Source organism: Acanthisitta chloris, unplaced genomic scaffold (assembly GCF_000695815.1).
Source record: "Acanthisitta chloris isolate BGI_N310 unplaced genomic scaffold, ASM69581v1 scaffold12285, whole genome shotgun sequence".
Classification (NCBI taxonomy): Eukaryota; Metazoa; Chordata; class Aves; order Passeriformes; family Acanthisittidae; genus Acanthisitta; species Acanthisitta chloris.
Window position 1 is genome coordinate 98,567 of NW_008674416.1, and position 26,214 is coordinate 124,780.

The 26,214-nt window shown below is 46.0% G+C and overlaps 1 protein-coding gene across 1 annotated transcript in view; it reads left to right on the forward strand.

Annotated features, from left to right (window-relative positions):
• LOC103802815 (microtubule-associated protein 4-like) overlaps window positions 1–26,214 on the forward strand; it is a gene marked incomplete at its 3' end in the record, with an annotated part of 108,007 nt that overhangs the window by 44,571 nt on the left and 37,222 nt on the right. Inside the window, exons 4-10 of the mRNA XM_009075345.1 lie at window positions 4,146–4,256; window positions 4,732–4,860; window positions 5,555–5,629; window positions 8,712–9,002; window positions 9,171–9,494; window positions 10,394–10,528; window positions 11,300–11,458. Of these exons, the coding sequence (XP_009073593.1) occupies window positions 4,146–4,256; window positions 4,732–4,860; window positions 5,555–5,629; window positions 8,712–9,002; window positions 9,171–9,494; window positions 10,394–10,528; window positions 11,300–11,458 (1,224 nt within the window). The remainder of the gene's footprint in view (window positions 1–4,145; window positions 4,257–4,731; window positions 4,861–5,554; window positions 5,630–8,711; window positions 9,003–9,170; window positions 9,495–10,393; window positions 10,529–11,299; window positions 11,459–26,214) is intronic.

Here is a 26,214-nt window from a genome sequence, read left to right on the forward strand (position 1 = left end):
CCTCCTGGAAAGGGCTGTACAGCCCTGGCACAGGCTGCCCAGGGAAGGGGTGGAGTCACCATCCCTGGAAGTGTTCAAAAAACGCACAGATGTGGCATTTTGTGATATGGTTTAGTGTGCCATGAGTGTGTATTCGGTTGGACTTGATCTTGGAGGTATTTTCCAACCCTAATGATTCTATGGCTCTGTGACAACAGCAGTTTTTGGCTGACTCCTAGAGTTTAACTTCTCCGAAGAACTGTGGATTTCAGTGCAAACCTCACCAAAATTGTTGCCAGCTGTTGCAGCCTCCCTGGCTCCGGGAAACGCCACCTCCAGCTGTCACGTCGCTGCGCTGCAATGCAGGTCGGGCTGTTCCCGAGCAGCCTCTGGAGCTGCTGACTCCTGAAAATTAGATGAGCCTTGTGTAACCCAACCCTGCCAGAAGATACACTTTGACCCAACAACTTTCCCTCAGTTTTCTCTCATTTTTTGGAAAGCTTACGGGAAATTGCTTACTGGCTCTTGGAGGGCCTGGGAAATGTGTGTGCTGCCCAGATTATCACAGGCAATCAACCCAGAAAGATACAGGATGGAACTTCATCTTTAATCTATTTTGATCTATTTTTAATCTATTTCGAGTGCTGTAGACCTGGTTTCTGCATGATTTTCTTGCCATCTGAATCTGTATTTACTAAGAGATTCTGTGAAGAAATGCTGTTTTGTTACAAGGGTAAGGAACAGTTCATGGAAGAACTGAAACAAGAGACACTGGTTTGTTGGGTTTTCCCTTCTGTCACTTTCTCCATGCAGGAATGGGATGCCAATGTCCTTACGCTCAAGAGCTGCATGTCAGACTTTGATTAGGAACATTTTACATCCCTGGCCCATCACTCAGTGTTCTTTTGGCCTGAATCTGTGGGTTACTTGTGACATGAAACCAGATTTATTTTGGTTTTATGTTCTTGGGAGTATCTCACACACCTGTACCGGCATCAGGTACCACATTTCCTCCAGCATCAAAATACACTCCTTGCTGCTCTTCCAGTTCTGTATAAATGAGGTTCTACTTGGAGCTTCCTCGAGACCCATAACAGGGCAGAGGGATCAGAGGGGACAGACAAGTTTTAGGGACTTGTCAGCAAGAGTAGAATGTGAACATCAGACTCATAGGAGTCTGGGGGTTATTAAACAGGGGGATGATTTCCCTCCCAAGGAGAGAACCACTCTGATCAGTGGTGTCATGGATTTCCTGACCACCATTGCTGTAATTCCTCATTCCTTGGGGAGAAACAGGGGAAATTACAGCTCTTCCGGTTCTGGAAGAGTGGAGAGAATGCATTGAATGTGCCCTGGGCTCTGTGATGCTGATCTGGATGCTGCGAGGGCTGGAGCCCCTCTGTCATGGAGCCAGGCTGGGAGAGCTGGGGCTGTTCAGCCTGGACAAGAGAGGGCTCCAGGGAGACCTTTAGAGACCCTTTTAGTGCCCTAAAGGGCCTCCAGGGGAGCTGGAGAAGGACTTCGGACAAGGGCTTGGAGGGACAGGACAAGGGGGAATGGCATCCCACTGCCAGAGGGCAGGGATAGATGGGCTGTTGGGAAGGAATTATTTGCTGTGAGGGTGATGAGGCACTAGCACAGGTTTCCCAGAGCAGCTGTGGCTGCCCCATCCCTGGAAGTGTTCCAGGTCAGGTTGGATGGGGCTTGGAGCAACCTGTTCTAGTGGAAGGTGTCCCTGTCCATGGCAGGGGGTGGAACTGGATGATCTTTAAGGTCCCTCCCAACCCAAACCAGTGTGGGATTCGGTGATTATCTTAGTTCACCTTGAGTTCTTGTCAGTTCTTTGGGAATGGGAAACAGACATTCAGCTGTAAAAACCAAGAAAATTTTTCTACTTCTCCCCTTTTTCCCTCTGGAGCAGAGATGGGGTTTAATCTAGGTCACCCATTTTTGCCACATCATCCAACAGCTGGGCAACAAGGGGACATCAGCAATACCTCTTCCGGTTTTTAAATTGGTTTCAGTCCTGATGATTTAATTTGGGACTTTTTTTGTTGGTTTTTTTGGGGTTGTTTTTTTTAACTGGGAAAAAAAAAAGCTGTTTAGTCTTGGTAATCCTGTTCTAAACAGCTCGAAATTAAAATATTCCACACATTGCTCTGAGGCAAGATGTTGTCTTGGCATCTCAAACAGTCTGACAGGTCTGTAAAAGAATTCACTCAGCTCACCTGATCTTGACATCTTAGCACACCGTGGGCATGGGAACACCTGAAGTTGAGCTGTCAACCCTGCAGGTAGCACATCTGACATGAAAATGAGCAACAGCCTTCAAGCGAATCCCTGGTAATTGGGCTTAGCTGGAATAAATCTGTGGAATGTCTGGAAATGGGGTGTGACAGGCATTTGGGGAACGGAGAGGTCTTCAGATCCTGGTAATGTGAGAGTCGTCAGAAGTGTCACTCACCTGCAAGAGGCCACAAGAGCGGAAACCTCTCGCTGCTCAGCTGTGCCCGTCTGGAGAGAAATGCCATGGACATCTGGCCAGATGTGTCAGGGCTCACCAATTCCTAACATGTGAAGGTCTGTAACCCATGTCCTGGGCTGATCCCCACAGTGTGGGCAGGAGGTGAGGGGAGATTCTGTCCTTCTGCCCTGCTCAGGTGAGACCCACCTGCAGTGTTGCCTCAGGCTCTGAGGCACCAGCAGCACAAGGATGTGGAGCTGCTGGAGGGAGTCCAGAGGAGGCCAAAGAGGTGCTCCACGGGCTGGAGCCCCTCTGCCGTGGAGCCAGGCTGGGAGAGCTGGGGTTTCTTCTCTTCAGCCTGGAGAAGAGAAGGCTCCCAGGAGACCTTAGAGCCCCTTCTGGTGCCTCCAGGAGTTCCAAGAGAGTTGCAGAGGGACTTAGGGCAAACACTTGGAGGGACAGGACGAGGAGGAATGGCTTCCCACTGACAGAGGGCAGGGTTAGGTGGGATATTGGGAAGAAATTCTTGCCTGTGAGGGTGGTGAGGCACTGGCACAGGTTGCCCAGAGCAGCTGTGGCTGCTCCATCTGTGAAAGTGTTCCAGGTGTGTAAACTACAGAATGGTTTCTGTGAGAGAGCAATGCCACATTCCCTTCCCCCTGCAGTGTCTTGCCCTTGGCTGTGTCACAGCACAGTGAGTAACTCATGGAAGGGTTGTCTTCTCTTTTTTATTCTGTCAGTGAAGTCATCTGCCTCCTCTCTGACTCATGGAATTTCAGTTAAATAATCCATGTTATAAATCCCAGCATGAGGATTCTCTCTGCCCTGTCTTATGTGAATGCCCATGGTGATCACCTGAGGGGAAAGGAGTTGTGTACACACGAAAAGGAACTTGGAAGAAAGGAATTTTCTCTTTGAACCCTCAGCTGCTGGAGTGCCATCATTCGCAGATAATGTTGGTGTACCCACTTAAAACATAGACCAAAAATCAGGACAAAACTAAAGCACATGAGATGAACCAAAGCTGACACCAGACAACTTGCAAATGTGAACTCAAGGTTCTGCAGCCTCACCAGCACATCTGGTCTGGGCCTAAAGGCGAAAGCTACTTATGGATTGGTTTGGGTTGGAAGAAACCTTAAGGATCATCTTGTTCCACCCCTGCCCTGTGCAGGGACACCTTCCGCTAGCCCAGGTTGCCCCATCCAGCCTGGCCTGGAACACTTCAGGGATGGGGCAATCTGCCTGGAACAGTGGGAAATCTGTTATTATCCTCTTTGGCTTGTAACTTGATTAAAATACTGGCCCATCACCCCAGTTCATACAGGGATACTGTTCCTGGGGAGGAGAGTATGTAGGTTCCACACTTTTCCTTGGTGTGTTCTGGAGTTAACTGAGCCAGAGCACAGCTGTTGTTCCTGTCTCAGTTCAACTGGATGTGTCCGTTAGGGCTGAAACAGATGCTTCCTCCTCGAGAGGAGGAGACAGGTTCTCCCTGAACAGTCATGATCTAAACTTCCATCAGCTTTCCCTAGGAAACAGCCTGAGCCACTGTGTGTTACTGTTGGGTTTTAAATTCTGATTATGAAGGTGTTTGCTCCTGGTAAATAATCCCCAAAGCAGCTTTCCCTGGGAAGTGCAGTGGTGGGATTGGTGCATCTTCATCTTTTTATGACATTGACCTCGTTCTGTCTCCTGCCAGATCCCTTCAGCATGCACAGAGGGGAGAATCTGCCTGAGTTATCGTTCCCTACTGACATGAAGAATGTGCCACTGTTCCCAGGCCATGTTGATGCTTCGAGAGACATCATTGGTGAGTTCTTCCTTAGCATTTCTACCTTATGGTCACACCCTGGAGTTTTCTCTGGTGACTTTCATGTACTGAAAATTTTTTAGGCCGTAAGTTCACCGACATTTTTTCATTATCTTGTTTTCATGGCTAGAAATCAAACACACATGAACTGTTTCCACAAAGTTGTCTTTGAGTTTTGAACTATTTTAAGTGATTTTAAGTGAATTTAGGTGGTTATTAACAAGAATTCTTGGAAACAGAAGCAGAAAGCCAAATGGAAATTATTTGCCTGAGTTTACTGTCTTACACCTTGTTAAAAAGTTCTATATTCATTCATAACTTAGGGTTTGTAAAACTGAACTAGCAGAGTTGATATAAACTTTATCCAAACTCCTTATGAGCAAAAGAGTCGATTTTCCAAATGTTGTGTAAACCTGAAATTTAGGAGAAGATTCTTTAGGACTGGGGGTTAACCAAAGGACTGTTACTTTCTTAGCACCACATGGATCTATGATGGTACCTGAACAGCCTTTCTTGGGGCCCCTGTATTCTCCTGCAGAGGCTCTAGACCCATCAGCCTTCATTGGCCTGGATTCAAGCACAGAATTCATGCAAGGCAGAGCAGGTAAGGAGCAGAGGTTTGGCTGTTACTGGATGTCTGGGTGCGTTTGCAGGGTTTGCAGCTGGAAAACCTCCATTTACCAGTCCTAAAGAATCTTGGTGGGGGAGTTGATACATGAAATGAGTCAAGATTAGAAAGTTTCCTCTTGGCATTGACAGTTGTTGGTTCAGTGGGAATGTTCTGAAGATGTGGGGCACTGGCACAGGTTGCCAGGAGCAGCTGTGGCTGCTCCACCCCTGGAAGTGTTCCAGGCCAGGTTGGATGGGGCTTGGAGCAACCTGTTTAAGTGGAAGGTGTCCCTGCCCTTGGCAGAAGGTAGGATTGGATGATCTTTAAGGTCCCTCCCAACCCAAACCATTCTGGGATTCTACATTAGGAGATCACAGAATGGCTGAGGTTGGAAGATTTGTGGAGTTCAGCTTGTCCAAGCCGCTGCTCAGGCAGGGACACCCAGAGCCACTTGTCCAGAAGAACTGAGGAAAGAAATTCCTTCTTTTGGTTCGTGGGGTCAGTGCTGGTTATAACTCTTCTCTGATGGAAGATTTCACTAGCACTAATCACAGAATAATATGATGTTATGGTACCTTTCTTAGAGGGAACTGAGAATTTGCTTGAGAATTAACTAACACAGCCTTGAATTGAAAAAATAAAAGCACTGTGAGGTTAGGGCTGGTCTGACTATGTTTGTTTTCCACAGGTCCTGAAGAATATTGGATGGGAGCTCAGCAGGACATGAAGGGACCAGATGCCTCTTTCTTTGTTGAGCCACCAGGTAAAAACAGTCTGGACTTGACCTGCAGGAACTGTCAATAGAGAGTTTCTGAGCAGCAGAAACAACTTCTCTCCTTGTTGCCTTCTCAGGAAACACAAGACTGTAACAGAGCCAAGTGGGACCTGATCAAGGAGAGCGGTTTCTGCTTCTCAAGTCAATTTAGAATGGAAATGCAAGTTTGAGAGAGAGGGAATGGCTTCAAACTGAAAAAGAGGAGGTTTAGATGAGGGATTAGGAAGAAATTCCTGGCTGTGAGGGTGATGAGGCACTGGCACAGGTTGCCCAGAGCAGCTGTAGCTGCCCCATCCCTGGAAGTGTTCCAGATCAGGTTGGATGGGGCTTGGAGCAACTTGGGCAGGTGGAAGGTGTCCCTGCCCATGGCAGGGAGTGGCACTGGATGGGCCCTTCCAACCCAAACCATTCTTGGATTCTATATGTAAGTATCTTTAGATTCTGGTCACAGATATATCTTTGAAGCTCCACTAGGACATGATTCCATTGGGGATACACGGATATTACAAAATTTGATCCATAACTAGATCTTCGGTGATCTTTGGTGAAGAAGCTAAGAAGAGAATAGTTTAACAGTGGTCCTAGGTAGAAAGTGTTTCTGAAGCTACTGGCTCTACCTGGGGCTCAGGGTGGAACGGGGAGGCTGTATAACAGAACACTCCTCAGCTTTTTTCCTCCTCTCAGCATTCAAGTGTCTTCCACGGTGTTGCACTCATGAATTTTCTGAAATTTGGCAACAAAAGCCAATTCTGGTTTTCTCTGATGCTGAAAAGGGGAGTTTGCTCACAGGGTGGCTGCAGGCAGCACCTTGCATGGGTGACTCACATCTTGGCCACTCCAGGAGAGGTACCTGTTTGCTGAGATCTTTCTAGGTGCTTAATCCAACTTGGTGTTTTGCCCAGTGCCCCCCACAATGCCAGAAGCAATAAAGACGAGTTTGCCGGAGAGTCCCACAGCAGTGGTACCTGACTTCAGTCCTGCTGCAGCTACAGCATTCCCAGGAGAGCATGGAGCTACTGATGGACCAAAAGGTACGGCATCAGGTAAAGTTCCTCCAGCCTGAAGGTTGGTGCTGGGTTTAGGCCCTTTGTGAGCAAGGTGTGATGGTGGAAGGACGTGGAATTGCCTCTTCTGAGGGAAATGCAGCAAGGGATTAACAGATCCTGTAGCGAATGAAGGTTTGTAATACCTGAACAGTGTTAGTGAGAAGCAGCAAGTTGCTCCACTTGTCACCTCCTGTGTCCCTGTCCAGCAGCTGATTTAATGGTTCTTTACCGTCTCCAAGTTTTAGCTCCAGAGAAACACTAAGGTGTGTCAAGGACATGGTTACAACGTGGAATCACAGAATGGTTCAGGTTGGAAAAGCCCTCCAAGATCAAGTCCAGCTGTTCCCTCAGCACTGCCAAGGCCACCACTAACCATGTCCCCCACGTGCCACATCACCATGAGCCTGATGCTGTGTAGAAATACCTTCAAAGCTGTTTGTTTTAGAGACTCTCTTAAAACAGAGTTTTTCAGGTATTTATACAGAGCACAAAACTCATGGTGCCGGTCTCTGCCCAGTTCCTTAAGGCTTTATTCCACTGACTTCCATAAATCACCAGGGAACATCCATACTGCTTTTAACGTCGATATATTTACAGTCTTACTCATGTAAAATCACAATCTTTATGTTTTATTTTGGAGAAGATCATGATATCACTTTAAAACCAAAACGGGAGCTGGAGCATAATGGATGTTTTTTATTTGGTTCGCTGAAATATTTATTTTATCTAAATGGATTCTTAAATGCCATTTGAAAAGGGACTTTTTCCTTTTTTCTTATTTCTTTCCATCTTCCATTTAAGTAGCTAATTTAGATTTAATACATTTTCCATTGGTTTTGGAGGATATTTTTAGATGTGACTCAAACAATCAGTAGTAATTTTATTTTTTCCTAGCAGCTACTCAGCAGTAGATGATGGGAGATGTTCAGGTCACTGTGCTGCAGGACAGAGAGCATGGGCAGTGCTTGGGGCTGTGGACATGAAGAGCTGCAGAAGAGAAATCAGTGCTTCTGGCACTGATCATTTGTAAAAACTTGCATCTGGACAGCTGAAACATTAAAAACCATCTGAAAAACCTCATTTAAGAGGATTTTAGGAAAACAGTAGCTTAAATGCAGACATTTTACTGTGCTGCGAACTGACAAATGTTGGTTTGGAACTACCAGCTCAGAGTAAGTAGATACTACCTGAAAAATGAAGGAAGCCAATTAGAGCATGAAGGAGTGGAGGTTGTTGGGGATTCATGGGATGGCAGAGGCTTTTGTGCCAAGAGTGCCAGAGCTTCTGTTCAGGCCGCAGGACCAAACTACCCACCAACAGCACAAATGATAGTTGAAATGAAGTATGTGTGGCTTTGGAGTGTCTCAGGACTTTGTCCACTGTTGGAACACCCGGTTGGGTTCATACAGGTGACACCACATGTTCTGTGTCCTGTTACAGAGAGAAAAAACAGGTTGTCCAGAGAGGTTGTGGCTGCCTCATCCCTGGTAGTGTTCCAGGCCAGGTTGGATAGGAGTTGGAGCAACTTGGGCAGGTGGAAGGTGTCCCTGCCCATGGCAGGGGATTGCAACTACATGATCCCTTCCAACCCAAACCACTCTGTGATCCTGTGACTCTATAAAATCCCCCTTGCTGTGATTCCTGTCTGTATTCTGCTGGAATGTGTTCCTGGCAACAGATCCAGCAGCTCTGGTCCTTTGCCAGCTGTGTAGCATCAGAGAGTTTTGAAACAAAAACAATTCATCTTTGGCTGATGCATGTTGGGAGCAGATGGATGTCCAACTGGAGTCAAGGATACAAACAAGGCATGTGAGGCTGTAGTAGAAAAAGCACTTGGATGCATCCAGGAGTGACATAAAGACTGATACAAATGGAGTGCACTGGTGTGAGGGAAGTAAGTGATGCTGAAAGACAAGAGGAAAGACAGGGAGCGAAAGCCTCATCTTCTCTAGTCATAAACTGCACAGTCGGGTGTTTGCATTCTGTACTTGTACTGATTTCTGTGGCCTGTGTTCCTGTGGCAGGTGCAGCCTCTGTTCCTGCCTCCGATGTCATGCCCATTCCTGCAGAAAAAGCTGGGTCTGTCCATGCAGGCGACACCAAATCTCCTTCCCAAGCTCTGGATGCTGGATTTGCACCTTCACCCACAGCCAACCCTTTCCAGGCCACGGATGTTGGGTTTTCTCCTGCACCTGAAGCCAAGCCTGCCAAAGCTGCCAATGACACATCCACCCCAGGGGCAGATCATGGCTTCACCCCTGCAGCAGATGCTACATCCCATCATGGTATGGATTTGGAGTTTGCCCCAGCAGAAGGTGCAGGGTTTGCCCCAGCAGCAGGTGTGGAATCCCACCATGCCATGGATTTGGGGTTTGCCCCAGCAGCAGATGCAGAACCTCACCATGCCATGGATTTGGGGTTTGCCCCAGCAGCAGATGTAGAACCTCACCATGCCATGCCTTGGGGGTTTGCCCCAGCAGCAGATAATAAACCTCACCACACTGTGGGTTCTGAGTTTGCCCCAGCAGCAGATAGTAAACCTCACCGCGTTACGGACTTTGAGTTTGCCCCAGCAGCAGATGCAGAGTTTGCCCCAGCAGCAGAAGTCAACCATCACCATGCCATGGATTCTGGGTTTGCTCCTGCAGCTGAAGCCAAGCCTTGTCCTGTCATGGATTCTGGAGTTGCCTCTGCAGAAACTCAGCCTCTCTCTGCAACTAACATCAAGATTGTTGTGTCTGCAGACCTGGTGACACCTGAGTCTTCTCTTCAGCAAGACAAGTCACCCTTTGACAAGTCTCCTGCAGGTGAGTGTCTGTGCCCAAAATCACAGAATCACAGAATCATTGAGGTTGGAAAAGACCTCTGAGATCATCAAGTCCAATATCCAAGTTGATATGCCTTGCATGAAACATCCTGAGGAGAGCTTAGTTCTGCTGCCAAGGTACAGAGGAATTTCTTCATGGCACTTTTTCACTTATAAAATAAAAAACTGGAATATCTTAAGTTTGTATTGATCATTCTTAGTGCTGTTTAGTTTTTAGGACAGTCACAGAGACGTGTTAGCTCATCCCTGATTTCTGTATCACCACTGTCCTCAGCTTACACTGAAATCCCCAGGGTCCTGTAGGACACAGAGTTTGCAAACAATCTTGATAACAGTTTCTGAAGAGACTGAAGGGATTTGTTAATAATTTTGGGACCTTTCCCTGGAATGACTACAGGTGTTGAAGGGATGAGGTTGGCACTTCTGGTTTTTCCATATGGAGGATGATAGGTTTGCTGTGCTGCATGGATTTCTCCAGGGACATCGTCCTTTTGGAGAGAAAATTGCTGTCAAGCCAGAGCAAATAGTCCTGGGCAGAGGCAGCATGTGTGGATTGCAGATGGGGTTTGGAGTGAGGTGTTTTCTTTCTTACCTTCTAATACTCTTAATTTTAACGATAAGAGTAAACTTCAAGAGAGAAGCTTTAACAAAAAAAACCTTGCTAGAATGTAGTGACTGAGAGGCCCAGGAGGGTGAATGAAAGAGAAAATACAGGAAGGTAGAAAGGTCCTCAAAATGGGAATACTGCTGTTTTGAAAGTGAGGAAACCCTTTAGTTTCTTGTGGAAGATAAGAATTAGGAAAGGGAGTGATTTCTATCTTATTTAATCTGATCTAATTTTAAAATACGAGTGTTTGATTCTTTATATTCCTCTTGCAGAAGCAATGGCAAAGGTGGAACAAAAATCAAAATCCCCCGAAGCTTCTGTGGATCATTTTAAGGATAGCAAACCCCCTCCCAGCCCCTGTGACGAGCACCTTCCTGGACAAACCAACCACCTCTGGGAACCAGCAGGTGAGAAATGCAAACCTCAGGATAAAACTGGAGCCAGCACTTGGCTGTCAGCTTATTCTGCCCCACCACAGACACAGTTCTCCTGTCCTTAGCAAAGAAAAGGCAGCAAAGGTTTAATTTAAAGCAGGTTTTTAGTGTGTGCTGACACGAGGCTGTTAGAAATCCATGTTGGTCTGAACATTTGAAATTACCTTCATAGAACTTGTCTTTTTGTTCCTCATCCATAGCTGTTGTACAAATGTCTGTCATCATTTTCCTTTCTATTTAAAATTTAAATAAAATTAATTAGAGAGAGAACTGTTCTCCCATGTAATTATGTCTCACAAATTAAAACTTGCTATAATTATGCATAGCAAGGAATATTGCAGTGTCTTCATGAATCTATTCGAAGGTACAGATGAACACAAGATGATCAGGATTAGTCAGGGACTCCAGACTGATAATGGAGTTTATTCTGGATTTGAATTCCAGTGGGAAGCTGAGATAGTCTGAAATGGGTTGATTACAAAGAGGGGAAAAATCCCAAACAAACCCTCACCCTGTGCTTAAGCCCTGAGACAGTCTCTGCTTCATGTTTCACCTCCACCTTGGCACATCTGCTAAAAATAGGATTGTGAGGAGATAATATGTAGTAGACAACCATGTCTTACAAACTTCCTTCCTATTAAACATAAAATTAACCCTCTCCCCTTTCCAGGGGCTTGTTTTGAACTGCAGGGTGCCTGTATTCCTGAGACCTGAAGCTTCCTGTTCCTATTTTTCATATTTCAGTTCCAGCAGAAGCAAAGGAAGCTGTTGCACTAGAAAATAAAGACCTTCCAGAAAAAACTGGTTCTGCTGTGGGTGTTGAGACACAAAAGGAGGAGGCTGAGCACAACCATGTCCAACACGAAGAACCTCAGCAAGGGAAAGCTCTGCAAGAGCCCACAGGTAGGACATAAATAATAATTCAATTTTCTCATGGAAGTCTCTGTGAACTCTTCACCTTTTCCTCCTGGCTGTGGGGCCACTTGGGCAAGCAGAAATCTCTTTTGTGTTCTCTGCGTTCATGGGTGATGCTGCTTGCACTTCCCCTCTGATCCCTGCCCTCTTAAATGCTCTTTTCCCCTCCATTTCACCAAACTAAACCCCAAATACATGTGCTACAAATACTTTATCACTGGGACTGCCTCACATCCTCTCTGCTGTAGCATTGAAAAGCTCACATCATCTCTTTGCCATCACCACTGGCTTTTTATTTCGGTGTTAAAAAGGACCATTAATTCTTACTATCATATTCCCAGTGAGGACCTCCTTCCAAATTGAGTTTTGTAATTACCAAAGGAAGATGTGATTTTTTTTCCTGCTCCACTAACCCAAGCCTCAGAGAAGCTGGTGGTGCTCACGCTTGTCACAGAGGCTGATTTGCGGGCCAGGGCTAAGTGACAAATGACTGATGTTCTCCTAAAAATCAATGGCTTGTGGCTCAGGGAGTCCTGGAAGGGACACAGCAGGTGACTTCTGGGACAGAGGTTCTGCCTCCCACTGCTTCCACCCTGAGTGCTGAGGGAATCTTGGCTCTTGTGCCCTCTTTCCCCATGATGTCCCTTCTCTCTTCCCATCTTTCCACTAAACTTCTGTTTTCCCATTTTGGGAGGATGCCAGCTAGAGATATAAAAAGTCTCTCTCTGATCTTGTCTTGCTAAGACAAAATGGATCCTTAATGCATTTTTAAAAAGCAATAGCACGTCCTTATAAGAACTGGTGCTTTTTGGTGGGGTAAGAGCATGTATCAGGACGGATTTTAAAATAGCATTGACGTATGAATCTGAAGTGGTTTAAATAGGTTTTGGGTGTAAGTGTCTACCCCAGCCCTACTAAGGTGGCTTTGGTGTGGTGTCAGTTCTGGAAAATTCTGCACGTATGACCTGTTTTAGATGGCTAAAATCATATATATAGTACATTTATTATTTTTTTATCAAGCAAATAGTGGCTTTGATGTTTGAGCAGGCTTCCTGTATTCCAGGTCTACCCACTGCACAAGTCAGGCAAGCTAACAAATCCAGTGACCGCGGGTTTGGCAGAGCAAAACCTGCCCCAGTGCCTCTTACAGATGTGCCAGAGGAACATCCAGTAGGTCTCCCACCACAGAAGAGTCCTGACCCCAAAGCAGACCCCTGTTCTATAGTGGAGCTTGGATGTGGTGCTGGAACATCCCCTCGCACTAGGGTTTCTCATAAAAAGGCAACCAGTGTGCCAGCGGAGTTTGTGGAGAGCTGCAGAGATCCACCACGGGAAAACTGGGATTTGGAAGGTGCCATTGTGAAGAAAAAGAAAAAGAAACCAAAACAAAAGAGGAACCAGCTGCCAAGAGCAATGGAGTTCTGGGATGAAAATGTAACAGTCTCCAAAGCTCCCAGAAATTCCCCATTTGCTGTTGAATTACACAAACCAGATGTGTGTCCTGTAACTCCTGAAGCTCGCAGGGAGCAGCTGACTGCCTCAGGAAGCAGAGCTTTGGATATGCCAAAGGATGCTAAAATAACAGCTGGGAGTCATATCCTGAATGAGCAAAATGCCTGCTCAGTGCCAGCACCAGGACAGCAGCCCCAAAATCCCAGTGTGTTGGATGCAAAACCCAGGGACAGCATGAAAACAGAAGGAATGAGAGATGAGAGCTGGATGCTGCAATCTAAAGGCAAAAGCAAAGAGTTTCCCTTGGAGCAGGCAGGAAAGACTAAGGTGGGGGAATCTATTACAGAAAAGGGATCCACCAAGCCAACAGAAAGAGGTATTTCTGGCAAAAATGAGAAGAGGGAGGATAAGGAGTCAAAATGTGCTGACCTGCTCAGCCTGAGCCAAGCAGAAACTCCCTTACAGACCAAACCTGCAGAATTGCCCCTTTCTGAGAAAAATAAGGAGCCCAAAACCACATCTCCCAGGCAGGAAGCACTCAGTGACACTATCCATCCACCTTCCAGTGGGTCACTGGAAGCAGCAGCAAAGAAGAGCTGTGAAAAAGGCAAAGGAGTTGAAAGTGAATCCCTCAAACAGACTGGTTGGGAGGCTGTGACCTCGTTGGACAAGCTTCCTACGGTCCCAAAGGAAGCTGGTGAAACTAAGCCAGTGTCCTCAGATAAACATGTTAGTGCTCCAGAGGGAGGATCAAAGACCCCAACAGATGCTACTAAAGTGCCTGTTACACCCTTAGTTTCACCAAAACCCGAGGACGTTCCTGCTTTGCAGGATGGAAAGGCTGATGGTGTGTCCAAGCAGCTGTGCTCTGGGCTGGCTGAGGCACCCAAACATCCCACCTCTGATGGGGCACTGGGCAGGGTGATGGCAGCAGATTCCCCTGATGAAAACAAAGGAAAAGGATTTACTGCTTTAGAGCAGCAGACTGGAAAAGATCCCAGTTATACACATGGGACAGACAGGCCTAGAAAAAAGCGCAGTGAAGGGAAAGTCAAGAAAATTAAAAGCTTCCCTGAGCAGGTGATGCTTTTAGAGGATGGAAGCAGATTCATTGGTGGAGGGAGGATAGATGAGGCTGGAAAAGAAACAACTTATCCCGATAAAGACAGAGGTTTTCCTGCCAGAGGACACCTGTCAGTCAGCACTGCACATGCCTGTCCTGCAGACAAGCCCAAAAAGAGAGGTAGTGATGGAAGGAGTAAAAGAGGGGAAAGAAGTTATTTCCAGCAGCCTTTTTTTGAGAATAAGATGGACCCAAATAGTTTTCCTGACATAACTGATAAAACTAAGGATGTCAGTGATAAGGGCAGTGAGGGAGGCTGTGTCAGTGCTGGGTGTTTGCAGGAGAATACATCAGATACAGCTAAAATGCAAAGGCCAATTGAACTGCTACCAGAGAAGCTGAAAGAAAGTGTTGGGGAAAATGAAATAGCTAATTTGGATGCTTTAGACCAACGTTTGCTGCTGGAGAGCAGGAGAGAGGAAGCCAAGCAGCCTGCTCTGGCTGACACCATCAGCCAAACAAAGCAGGTGAATTTGATTAATAACGGCAAAGAGGCTGGAGCAGCTCCTGCAGGGGAGCCAGTGGTGCTCAATTCTGATGTGACACTAGTGGCAGACAAACCCAGGAAGAGGAGTAGTGATGGGAAAAGAAAACAGCCTGAAAAAAGTCCTTCGGGGCAGGCAGCTGTCCCAGATGCTGGGGGGGAAACAAGCCAAGAGAAGGTGGCTGGAAGTAGGAAGGAAATGACCTGGGATAAAGAGAAGGTGGCTGGTTTGGAAAGAGAAAATCTCACAGACGTGCTGGGAAAGCCTGAAATCCAGGGTAGCAATAGGAGTTTCTCTAATCAGCCAGTTCTTTCAGGTCATAAGATAGAAACATCAGAGACAGAAATAGTCAACACTTCGCCCATGAATAAAGGGAAGGAACTAGATATATCCCAGTCTCTCCCAGAGCACAGGGCAGGCACAGCAGGGACACACAGCCCAACCAGGGAACTAGGGATGGACAAACCTAAGAATAAAAGCAGAGATGTGAAAGGCAAAAAGGCTGAAAATAGTCCTGAGCTGGGTCCAGGTAACATCCCTGCAGTGGCAGATGTTAAACAGACTCAGTCTGACAAAGGCAAAGAGACTGATTCTAGGACTTCAGTGACACTGCTGGATGACCTGACTGATCCTGCCAAAGCACAGGCTCCTGCTTTGCCTCTGGAGCCAGAAAAACCACACACAGGTAGTAAAGAGAAACGCAAAAAGATGGAGGCTGAGCTGCAGCAGCCATTTCTGCTGGAGCAGACAGGAGCAGGGATGTTCCCTCCTCATGACATGGAGATGAGTGGCAAACCTGAAGCAGAAAGTCCCACTCCTTGCAGCAGGGATGGACATCCTATCCCAGAGCACCCAGCAGTGGCTGATCCCACTTTGGCCCCAGTTCCTGAGAGATCTAAAAAAAGGGGTTACGATGGAAATAGTAAAAAGGCTAAAAAGGCCTCCAAGCAGCCTGTTTTTCTAGAGACAAAACCAGACAGGAATGAAGTGCAACCTCCTGTGGGATCTGAGCTGGAATATGGGATGGAAGACATGGATTTCGTAGATGAAAACAGAAATATTAAAAGCTTTCCCACTGACCCTCAACGGCTTTGGAATAATGAAGGAAGTGACTTAAAATCCTTGGCTCAGACCACAGTAACAGGCCCTGGTAACATGGGTGATGCTGCCTCTGGCTTCCCAAAGCACAGGGATGGGGGTGCAGGGAATGAGGAGCTTTCTCCTCCTCTTCCTCCTCCTGAAGCAGTGGCAGAGAAAAGGAGCAAAAAGCCTGGATCTGGTGCTAAGAAGGAGACACAAACCCAGAAATCTTATGAGCAACCCATAGATCTGGGACACAAAGAGTCTGGAAAAGAGGTTTCAAAGAAAGATGTAAAAGCCAGAGAGGCTGTTTCCCAGGATGGCACTGAGTCAGGGAAACCTCTTCCATTGGCTCCTTCAGCTAAACAGGATGTTCAGTCAAAGAAGGACAAAGTTCACCTTTCTCCTGTGGCAAAGGTGAATGATAAAGAAATAAAAACCACTGATAAAAAGCACAACACTGATAGCACTTCCTCAGAACTTCCTCATGAGGTGGCAGATCCAAAAGACAGACCAGCTCCTGGAGCTGCAGAAGGGATGGAGGGACTAGAAGCCACTGTCTCTTCTGGAGAGAAGGACACGGAGAGCATTTCCACGCACCTTGTAGGGACACCAGGGAGCAAAGCCAAGGCAGCTGTGTCACAGGCATCGATGGAGAATAAAGCTGGAGAGGCTGAGCTGTGTGGAGGCAAGAGGAGGGAGCAGAGCTCGCCCAAGCACCCAGGCAATGTGGCCAGTAACACAGCTGAAGCTGAATTTAAATCTGATTTAAATCTGACAGCTGCCCAAATAAGTCCTAAAGACAGTGAAAAAGGTTGCTCTCAGCCTGTGGAGGAGGATGCTGCTCATAGTGGGGAGGCTCACCTGAAGGACGCTCCAGTGTCGAAGTCCGAGGTGGATAAACCTCAAGACACAGGTAAAGAAAAGGTATGTCAAGACATAAGTAAAGAAAAAGAAACTCAAGACACAAGTAAAGAAAAGGAATTTCAAGACATAAATGAAGAAAAGGAAACTCAAGGCACAACTAAAGAAAAGGAATCTCAAGACACAACTAAAGAAAAAGAAACTCATGACACAATTAAAGAAAAGGAATTTCAAGACACTAGTAAAGAAAAAGAAACTCAAGACACAACTAAAGAAAAGGAATCTGAAGACACAACTAAAGTAAAAGAAACTCAAGACACAACTAAAGAAAAAGATGAAGAATGTGAACAAAAAGCTGTGAAGGAGGCAAAGAAAGAGAAAGTTAAAGCCACAGAGCAGATCAAAGGCTACATGAGACCCACAAAGTCCAGAGGGGTGGCAGCTCTGCCAGCCAAGTCTGCTGCTCCAGACAGAGCAACCCAAAGGCAGCCGAAAGCTGCCAGTGTGGTCCGGCAGAGACAAGACAAAGGTGTGTGTTTGCCTTTTGAGCTCCCAGCAGCAGTAATCCAGGCAGCTTGCGTGCAAGGCCTTGCTGTTTGTCAGTGCCTTGGCATGAATCCGTAGTTGTTAATCCGATGGGGCACAAGTGAGTGTGGCATGATGGGTTTTTTGGCTGATCTGAAAAGGCTGTTGGTTCTGCTTGCCTGTCTCACAGTGCTAATTCCCAAAGTTCAGAGGATTGACAGCTCAGTCTGGGTTCCAGAACTCTTGATGATTATTTTTTTATCCATTCAGATTTAGTTTACAGATAGCTTGTAGGGTATTTCAGTAAACCTGCACTTCTGGGTGTGAAATTACGTTAGCTTCTTGTCACCTGAGCCTGGAAGTGACCTTCACCTGTGGTGTGACAGTGATCACTGCGATCCCTGAACAGCACCATGTGCCACTGTGGGCAGGGCCAGAGTATTCCAGTGGTAGGGTATGTTCTGTGTCACTGAGGTGTTGCAGGGTTTGGATTTATCCTACCTCAGGCTAACTGCAACCTCCTACTTTTCCTCCTGCAGTTGGTTAATGACTTTGTCTTAAGCTTCCTTGAACCATGTCATCTGCAAAATGTGTTTCCTTCTAGAATCAAAATCTTTCCTAAAGCAATTGTGACGAAACAGTGCTGGGACTTGTGTAAATTTTAAGCTTTTATCTCTCTGCCGAGACTATGGATGGGCTGGTCAGCATCCTGGGCTGTTCCCTCTGGCTGTTCTCCAGGGAACAAGCTCCCCATGCTCATAGGAAATGAGATGGAATTAATTTCATAGAGTTGAATGAAGTTAGTAGAAATTTTGAAATGGAGAATAGAATACGGAGGGAGATGAAATTCAAAATATTCTTGTGCTTCTGCTCATTATAAATGTTCCTCAGAAAGAATTGTCATCTCTGTGAATTCCACTCCACTGAGATGGGCTGGGAGGTTTATCCCTGCCCTTAGGTGCTCTTTGATTTTGCCTTGTCATCAGGCATGAAAGTTTGTTCCTGTTCCTGTGGAGTTTCTTGCTGCCAGTTTGCATGATGCAGCCACTAACTCACCAAACCTTGAGCTCCAGAGTGCCTTAACATGCTGCTCAGGTTTTTGAGAGGTTTTGTAATTTTAATGAGTGTTGCATAACCTGAAGTAGTTCTATTTTAGTGGAAGTGGTGTTCTCTGCATGAACTTGTGCCTGCAGAAGTGATGTTCTTTGGTGCATGATGCAACAAAATAAAGGGAAAGCTAAAGGCAGCATCTTTTACAAAACCAGCATTTCTTCAAAGCCATTCCATTGTCTGCCACAAGTTTTTGTTTTCCTTTGCTAACTGCTGTATTCAAGGGAGGATTTTAGTGGCAGATCCATGCAGAAACAAAAAGCTCCTCCTGAGTATCTCTCACAGGTAACATGTATGGATTGAAGGATTCCTGGTTCACACTGCAGTGTGTGAGTAAGCAGCTACATACTTTGCACCTCAGGCCTGACCTGAGTTTGCATAGGGCTTTGATAATATTCCATTGCTTTCATCCTTTCAATACTTTGTGGACTCAGCAGTTGGTTTGTTGGTTTTCTAAGAGGAGCTCTGAATGACCAGCTCTGAATTCACCCAGAGGTGGTTGGGCACTGGAACAACTCCCCAGGGCAGTGGTCACAGCCCCAAGCCTGACAGAGCTCAAGGAGCATTTGGACAATGCTCCTGGGGACATGGTGGGATTGTTGGGGTGTCCTGTGTAGAGCCAGGAGTTGGGCTCCATGATCCCTGTGGATCCCTTCGAACTCAGGATGTTCTGTGACTGAGCTTGTTTTGGAACTGTTGGTTGTTTCTACAGCAGTTTAAGGTGTTGTCAGGTGCTGTGAGAGCTGCCAAGAAGCACTGGTGATAGACTGGGTCCCAGCATGAACAGGGGCAACATCTGGGCTGAGTGACAGAGCTTGAGCTCTGTGGTGGAGCAGGGAGGCAGATCTGCTTTGCCATCCATAGAATGACAGAATCATTGAGGTTAGAAAAGACCCCCAAGACCACCAAGTCCAACATGTGACTGATCACCACCTTGTCAACTAGACCAGAGCACTAAGTGCCATGTCCAGTTGTTCCTTGAACACCTGCAGGGATGGTGACTCCACCACCTCCTGGGGCAGCCCATTCCAATGCTTGAAATGTAGAGATATTAGCGAGGCTTTTGTCTCTCTTTCCACCACTGCCCAGCTCGTCATGAAGCAGATGTTCAGTGAGTTGTAAAACGCCAACAAATCCAGGGCTGAATCCCTCAGTTGGCACAACTGGTGTGGAAGTGCCTTAGGCTGATCCGAGGATGGAACAGCGAATTCTCGCATCAGTTGCACCCAAGTTAAAACCAGAAGTCAGTGAAGGGAAAGGTGTTGAGATTCATGACCATGATGAATATGCTTGTTTACTGACAGCGAATCATGGAATCGTTAAGGTTGGAAAATTCCTCAAAGATTGAGTCCAACCATTAACCCCAGCACTGCCAAGGCCACCACAAAACCACATTCCCAAGTGCCACATCTGCATAGTGTTTTTGATCACTTCCAGGGATGGTGATTCCACCACTTCCCTGGGCAGAGCTACAGGAATCCAGGAGATCATTACTAGAGTCCAAATATCACTGAGTTGATGGGGCCATGGACTGTACATGCCCCCTATGTGCCTGTTTGTCCTCCTGTTAGGATAACAGCTGGATGCTCAGAGGTTTTAAAATTTCAGCTGTTGCCAGGACTTGGCCAACAATTCACCTGTATTTGTCAGGCAGGACTGTGAAGCTCATACTTTACACTTAATATCCTCATAGAATGGCTTAGATGGGAAGGGGCCTTAAAGCTCGCTAGCCCATGTTGCTCCAAGCCCCATCCAACCTGGCCTGGAACACTTCCAGGGATGAGGCATCCACAGCTTCTCTGGGCAACCTGTGCCAGTGCCTCACCACCCTCACAGCCAGAAATTTGTTCCTAATATCCAATCTAAACCTCCTCTCTGTCAGTTTGAAGCCGTTCCCCCTTGTCTTGGCACTTCAGGTCCTTGTATGAAGTCTGTCTCCATCTTTCTTGTCAGCTCCCTTCAGGTACTGAAGGCATTTTGCTTTCCACTGGTGGGCAGCCAGTGATTTACTCCCAGAATGATGCACTTTGGAGGATCTTCTGCTAAAGTTTTGTTATGAATTCTCTTTATCCAGGCTCCCATGCCTTACCCTGTGTGTTCTAGAATAACAGGATGCTTCCCTAAACACATCACCTCCTGTATGTGCTGCTAAAATAGGTCCCAGCATTGTGATACAGCTCCCTTGGGAGTCATGGCAACTGTGATGCTGCAGATTTCTTTCCGTGATAGAAGTTGGATCCATCTTTTGTAAGTCAGGCCTTGCACACTTCTGTCATTTGATTTTTTTCTATTTTTAATTTTGCTGCTTAAAGTTAATAAATGTTGTCTATAAGGCTGATCATGCAATTTGAATTTAATCCCTTATCCCTCTTGTGGATTTACTCCAGCTTCTCCTTTTTGTAGTTGCCATTGTAAGAACTGCCCCAGAGCCTTCTGGAAAATTATTTTTTACCTTTTAATGTCAGGAGGCAGCTGAGATAATAACCAAAACCAAGACAAACATTATCAGCCTTTAAAATGTGACTGAACATTTGGGCTGCCTTGTGTCTGGAATTAAAGCTAAAAGTGGGAATTGCAGCCAAAAAGCAGAGTCCTAAATTCTGTGCTTCCAATCAGGTGCCTTGACTGATGCATGGCTGGGGCTGAGGAATGGTTAAGGGAGGAAATGATGGAAGGTTTTCCCTCAGCCAGGGTTATGCCATGTGATTGGGATTTGCTGCCGGCCATCCCTCTTCCCTTTGCTCCTCAAACTCTATTTCAGCACGGAGACTTGGAAAAGATATTTTTTACTCCAATCTGTCCTTAAAGAATAGCCTATTTTAAAAAAGAAATTAATTTGTTTCTGTGTTTTGGGGGTTGTATCCTCTTAAGATTTTTGATGTGCATAAGCTGTTCAGCAAAGGGTCATCTCGTGCCTGCAACAACAGCACTCCAGTGCCAACTGCTGCGGGCAGAGAGCTCATTGCACAGCCACCTTGTGGGCCGGACACCCGTGCTCCTCCATTCTTCCCCCAAATCGTGGGTTGGAGGAGCCTGTTGGAGTGGTCACCCCATGCTTAGTCTCCCTCTTTCCTCAGAAGCTTCCATCCATCCTCATCCCTGTCGCTGCTCCCCTGCGCATCCCCCAGCCTCTGACAAACTGCTGTGTATCCCATTGCCACAGTCACCCTGTGGAATACGGGACATATTTTTCCACATCACAGCTCTGGATCCCTTGGGTGTAAATAAGAAACATTTAAAATCAAGATATGCTGTCCCTGTTTAATGACAGGATTTGCTTTTCTTTTACAGCCACAGCCAAGCTCTTGTTCTAAATATTTTCTTTGTCTGACTGGTGTCATTGTAATGTTAAGTAGGTTTAGCATTTCTACAGTAACCTTTCATTCATATCATGTCTGTAATTCTCCTGTGGGACCCCAAACTGTAATTGAGTTTGTCTGATAGGAGCTAATTAGCTGTGTGAGTGTGAGGGGGCAGGGGCTGTATGGGTGTGTGACTGCAGACATCTTACCCGAGATCATCACAAATGCAGTCAGGGTCAAGAACCTCATAGGAGCAGAGATGTTTCCGTAATGCTCTCAAAATGGTCAGAATGCCATCATATTGCAGCCTGGCCATTAGTCGAAGACTTGTTAATTGTCCCAGTTAGGTGTGTGAGAACTGACACCCAAGCAATGGCACCAGCCAAATCTCACATCATGAAGTATTACATGAACTTCTGATGAGTTGCTCTGCTGTCACCTGCTTTCCCCCTGTGGTTTGGCCCTTGTGTGTGTGTGTTTGATTCAGCTTTAATGGAAAGTTTTGTCAAGGTATCCATTCTGTCCCTAACTAAAAGTGTGTTAAGCTTACAGGGCATTTTTTTTAGAGGTGTAGCTTACCAATACCAGATGCTCAGAGTTCTGTTTGCACTGATCCAACAGAATCAGAGAATCCCAGAATGGTTTGGGTTGGAAGGATCTCAAAGCTCATCTTGTTCCATCCCCTGCCATGGACTGGAACACCTTCAACTAGCCCAGGTTGCTCCAAGCCCCATCCAACCTGGCCTGGAACACTTCCAGGGATGGAGCAGCCACAACTTTTCTGGGCAACCTGTATCAGTGTCTCACCACCCTCACAGCCAAGAATTCCTTCCCAGTATCCCATTTAAATCTTCCCCCCTTGTCCTGTCTCATAGCTCTGAATATGTTCTTTTCAGGGCTGCACCAGCTGTATCTCACTGCATATTCCCATACCTCTTTTTTCCAGTTGGTTTTGTACTGCGTTCCATCAACATTTGGTTTCTCTCCAGCTGGATGATCTCGTGCCCAGCTCTCACTTTGAGCTGGCACCCATTGTCCTTGGCCACAGCTTCCTAAGTTTTGGTTTCTTCCTTTATTTTATATTCCTGATCTTCCTTGACACTCGGATTTACCAGGAAAGCTGGGAGTGAAATAAATACACTTCTGGCTGCAAATTCTGCCAGACTGAGATTGTTGACCACATTTCCTTAGTGATGCTCTTTAACTTCTAGGAGAAATCTGAATTTCAAGCCTCACTTTTCCTGGCTGATGTTGCCAGTTGGTGGCTTGTGCATCATTCAGTGGACTTTGCATTGCCTCTTACCACTTTCCACCATCAAATACTCCCCCAATAACCATCTACTGGTAATATTTTGAGATGGAAACACTCCTGAGTGTGTTTTAATTCTGATTTTGGCTGAGTGTGTTTTAATTCTGGTTTTGGCTGATCACTGATTTTAATGTATTAAATGTAAATTCTAAAGCAGGATTTGATCTGTAAATGACCCGTCCTGTAAAACATGAGGCTGTTTAAGGACTGTACAACTCCACACCTTTGAAACATTAAGCTTGTAGTGCAGAGTTCTGGTAATCAGAATCCTAAATATTCCAGTTTTAGCCTTTAGCCTGGCTTCTTCCAGGCTGAGGGAAGAAATGAAGTGTGAGTTCGGCAGGAGTGTCAGGCACTGAGCAGCACAACACGTGTGTGGTGTGTGAACACACTGACCAGTGAGTGTGCAAATCACAGTTTCATGGACACACAGAACATGTCCTCCTGGTTCTGGTCAGTCTGATCACTTTTATTTGTAATAACACTTAATTAGAGATCACATGGAGGATGGTGGCAAGGAGGAGCTCATCATCCTGGAAAGTGATGTTGCCTTAGAAACCAGCACAAGGGACTGCACAGAAACGATTGTGTTAGATTAAAGAGGGAAAAAAAAGCAGAGGCATTAGCAGGGATAAGTAATAGCTTCGGGAGTGAAGCAAAAATAGAAACACTAGGCTGATTCATCTGCTGAGGCTGGGAGCTTGCAGATTGGGTATTAGTGGTGACGTGGTGATGTAGTGATCTTCGGCTGCTCTGGGTATTGGCGCTGGCAGCCCGGGCAGCCCTGTTCCACCTGGTACAGCCCAGGCAAGGGGACAGGGATCCTTTGGGTATGTCTGCCCTTGGAAAATGATCATGTTCAGAGAAGCAATAAAAGCATCAAAATAGATCTAAGCAGCTCAGATAAACGACTGAGGATGTGGTGAGTGTGGGGACTGAAATCTGTGCTGTGTGTGCTCAGCGTCCCTGACAGGCTTATTTGTGTCAACTGTACCTGCAAGAAAAGACAGGATTTAATGATGGTAAGAGGATGTGAACAGGCAAAATATAACCTTTCTCCTCATGAGCCAGGCTGCTGTCTCACCACTTGGAGGGTGTGGGAAGCTCCAGGCGGTGGGTGAATCTCAACATCCAGAAGCTGGGACAGGGCCTGATTCACAAGAGCTTAGTATGATTTCACTGCTGTTATCTGACAGGAAAGATGGTGGAGAGCCAAAAGGATTGTGAAAGCCAGATTTGATATTTGAAGAGAATAAAATCTTCCTCAAAGTTGAACTAAGGGTAAAAGCAATGGTTGGGCTTGCTTTCAGGATGTCTAACCACCCTTCCAATCCAACTCCGTTGGAGCGTGGGCCCTTCCTCGTCTGAGTCGCTTTTCAAAATCTACCCAGCTTTATTCTGAACATCCTCCCACCCTTTCCTGCTTATCTTCATTGACTAGTTTCCCTTTTAGTGCTTTAAAAAATGTAAGGTTTGTAAAAATCTAGAGGAGCAGCCGGGACCAAAGCTCTGGTGTTTGACAGCCTTGCTGGAAGCGTAGCACAGCCACTGTGGCACAGCTTCAGAAGCAGAATATTAATAAACTTAAAACAATTAATTTGGTAGAAGGTAGAGGCTGAGGCACTGGAGCTGGGAATGAATCCGGGAATAGCATGCTGCAGGCAGGAAGAAGCTGTTGAAAAGCTTTCAGTGTATGAACTCTGCATTACCTCCATTAATGTCCTGAGAGATTAAGTATTAGATGACTTTAGAGATTTTTCATAGCTAAGCATTTGCCTGCTTCTGAGTATCCCAAGTATTGAATATGGTTCATTTCCTACATTAAAAATATTATTTAATAAAGGAGCAGTGGTGGTTGTTACTGGCTGTACACTGACACTATGAGTCAGGCTTTTCTTTCCAGTGATGCAAATCCCTTCTGTGATCCCAAGCTCTGGAGTACCAGCCCCGAAATCAAAGAGGGTTTTCTCCTCTGTTATAAATGGTAGATGTTTGCTCTAAAAAAAACCCATCGGACTAAAAAGCTCCTAGGTGGTTTCACAGGGCTTTACAGACCTGCTCTTGCTCCTGGGGAAGTGCATTAAGTGATCTCCGATGGATTGAGATTTCCTGTAGAAAAAATCTTGGTTTGGATTGACTGAGCAATAGAGGAATAACAGTAATTACACAAGATTAGTTTGGCTTGAAGGTCTGCCAGTTTGGGGAGCAGAATAAGTACTTTCAGCGTGAACAAGTGCTTGCAAACAGGAGTCCTACATCAGTGAGGAGGGAGAACGCAAGCCGTGAGCTGAGAGCCCATTTTCCACCAGCAAGACACCTCTGAATATTTTAAAGCAGAGAAAAATTGTTGAGGCTCTTTGAGAAGTGAAGGTTGTGGGTGGAACTATTCTGGTTAATTAGAGGCTGTCATGGAAGATTCAGATAACTTACAGTTCCTTAGTCATTGTTTTTAAATATAGCAGTGTCTTAAATCCAAAGCTTAAATACAAGCAGATAAATGTGTGGATTGTAGCATTTCTCACAGCAGGTTAAATTCAGGGGGTGTAGTGGAACTTGCAGGCTCTGGGTGTAAAAATACATTTCTCTCAGTTCAGCTCTGGTAGAGGAGGCCTTTTACATCAGCTCTAAGGACAACATTTTCTCCCGGAGCAGCGTATATCCACATCTGTGACCATCGATGTCCAAAGTGTTGTGCCCATGGTTCAGAGAGGAAAATTTGCCTTAGTCAAGGCCTAATCTGCACCAGGCACTCAAGGTAAAAAGATGAATCTGCACTTTGGTGCTGATGCAGTCTCCAAGCAATCTTCAGCCCAGTTTAACCAGGGGAACAGTGTCCAAATTCAGACTCCCAGTTGGAAAAGCCTCGTCGAGGGTGATGGGTACAGAGGCTGCGCAGAGTGGCCGAGTAGCGCACGTCAGATGTGCTGAGGCTGGTTTTGGATAGATCAATGCAAATTGAGCAATGCTGGATGTAAATTAAGTGCAACAGAAAAATACCTGTCTGCAGCGAAGCAAACTAGCAATGAAGTTCATATTTTGGACAGCGAGGAACCTGATTTGGCTAGGGTCAAACTGTCGAGCTCGAGAGGCAACTGTTTCAAAATGCAGATATGTGGGATCTTTAAAGCAGCTAAGACTGCCATAAGATACGTTCACATTAAAACAAAATAATGGTTCACATGAAGCTTGCATTATTTAAGACTCCAAAATCTTTCCAAACATGTCCCATTCCATCCTTTTCAGCTTTGTCCTCTTGCTTACAGGAGCAATGTGGTTTGTGAATTGTGAAATGCTCATTACACCAGGACTTGTGATCGCTGTTGACTCCAAGAGAATATATTAAAATTCACAGAAAACAAAGCCCTTGTGCTGAAAGAGGTCATTCTGTGCTGCGGTGTTCAGGGCTGGGCTGCTGGGGGGGTTGTGTTTTGGTTTTGTTTGCGGGGAGAATTGCTGACCTTAGTTCCTGAGTGCTCCTAGAACGGCTGATCAGC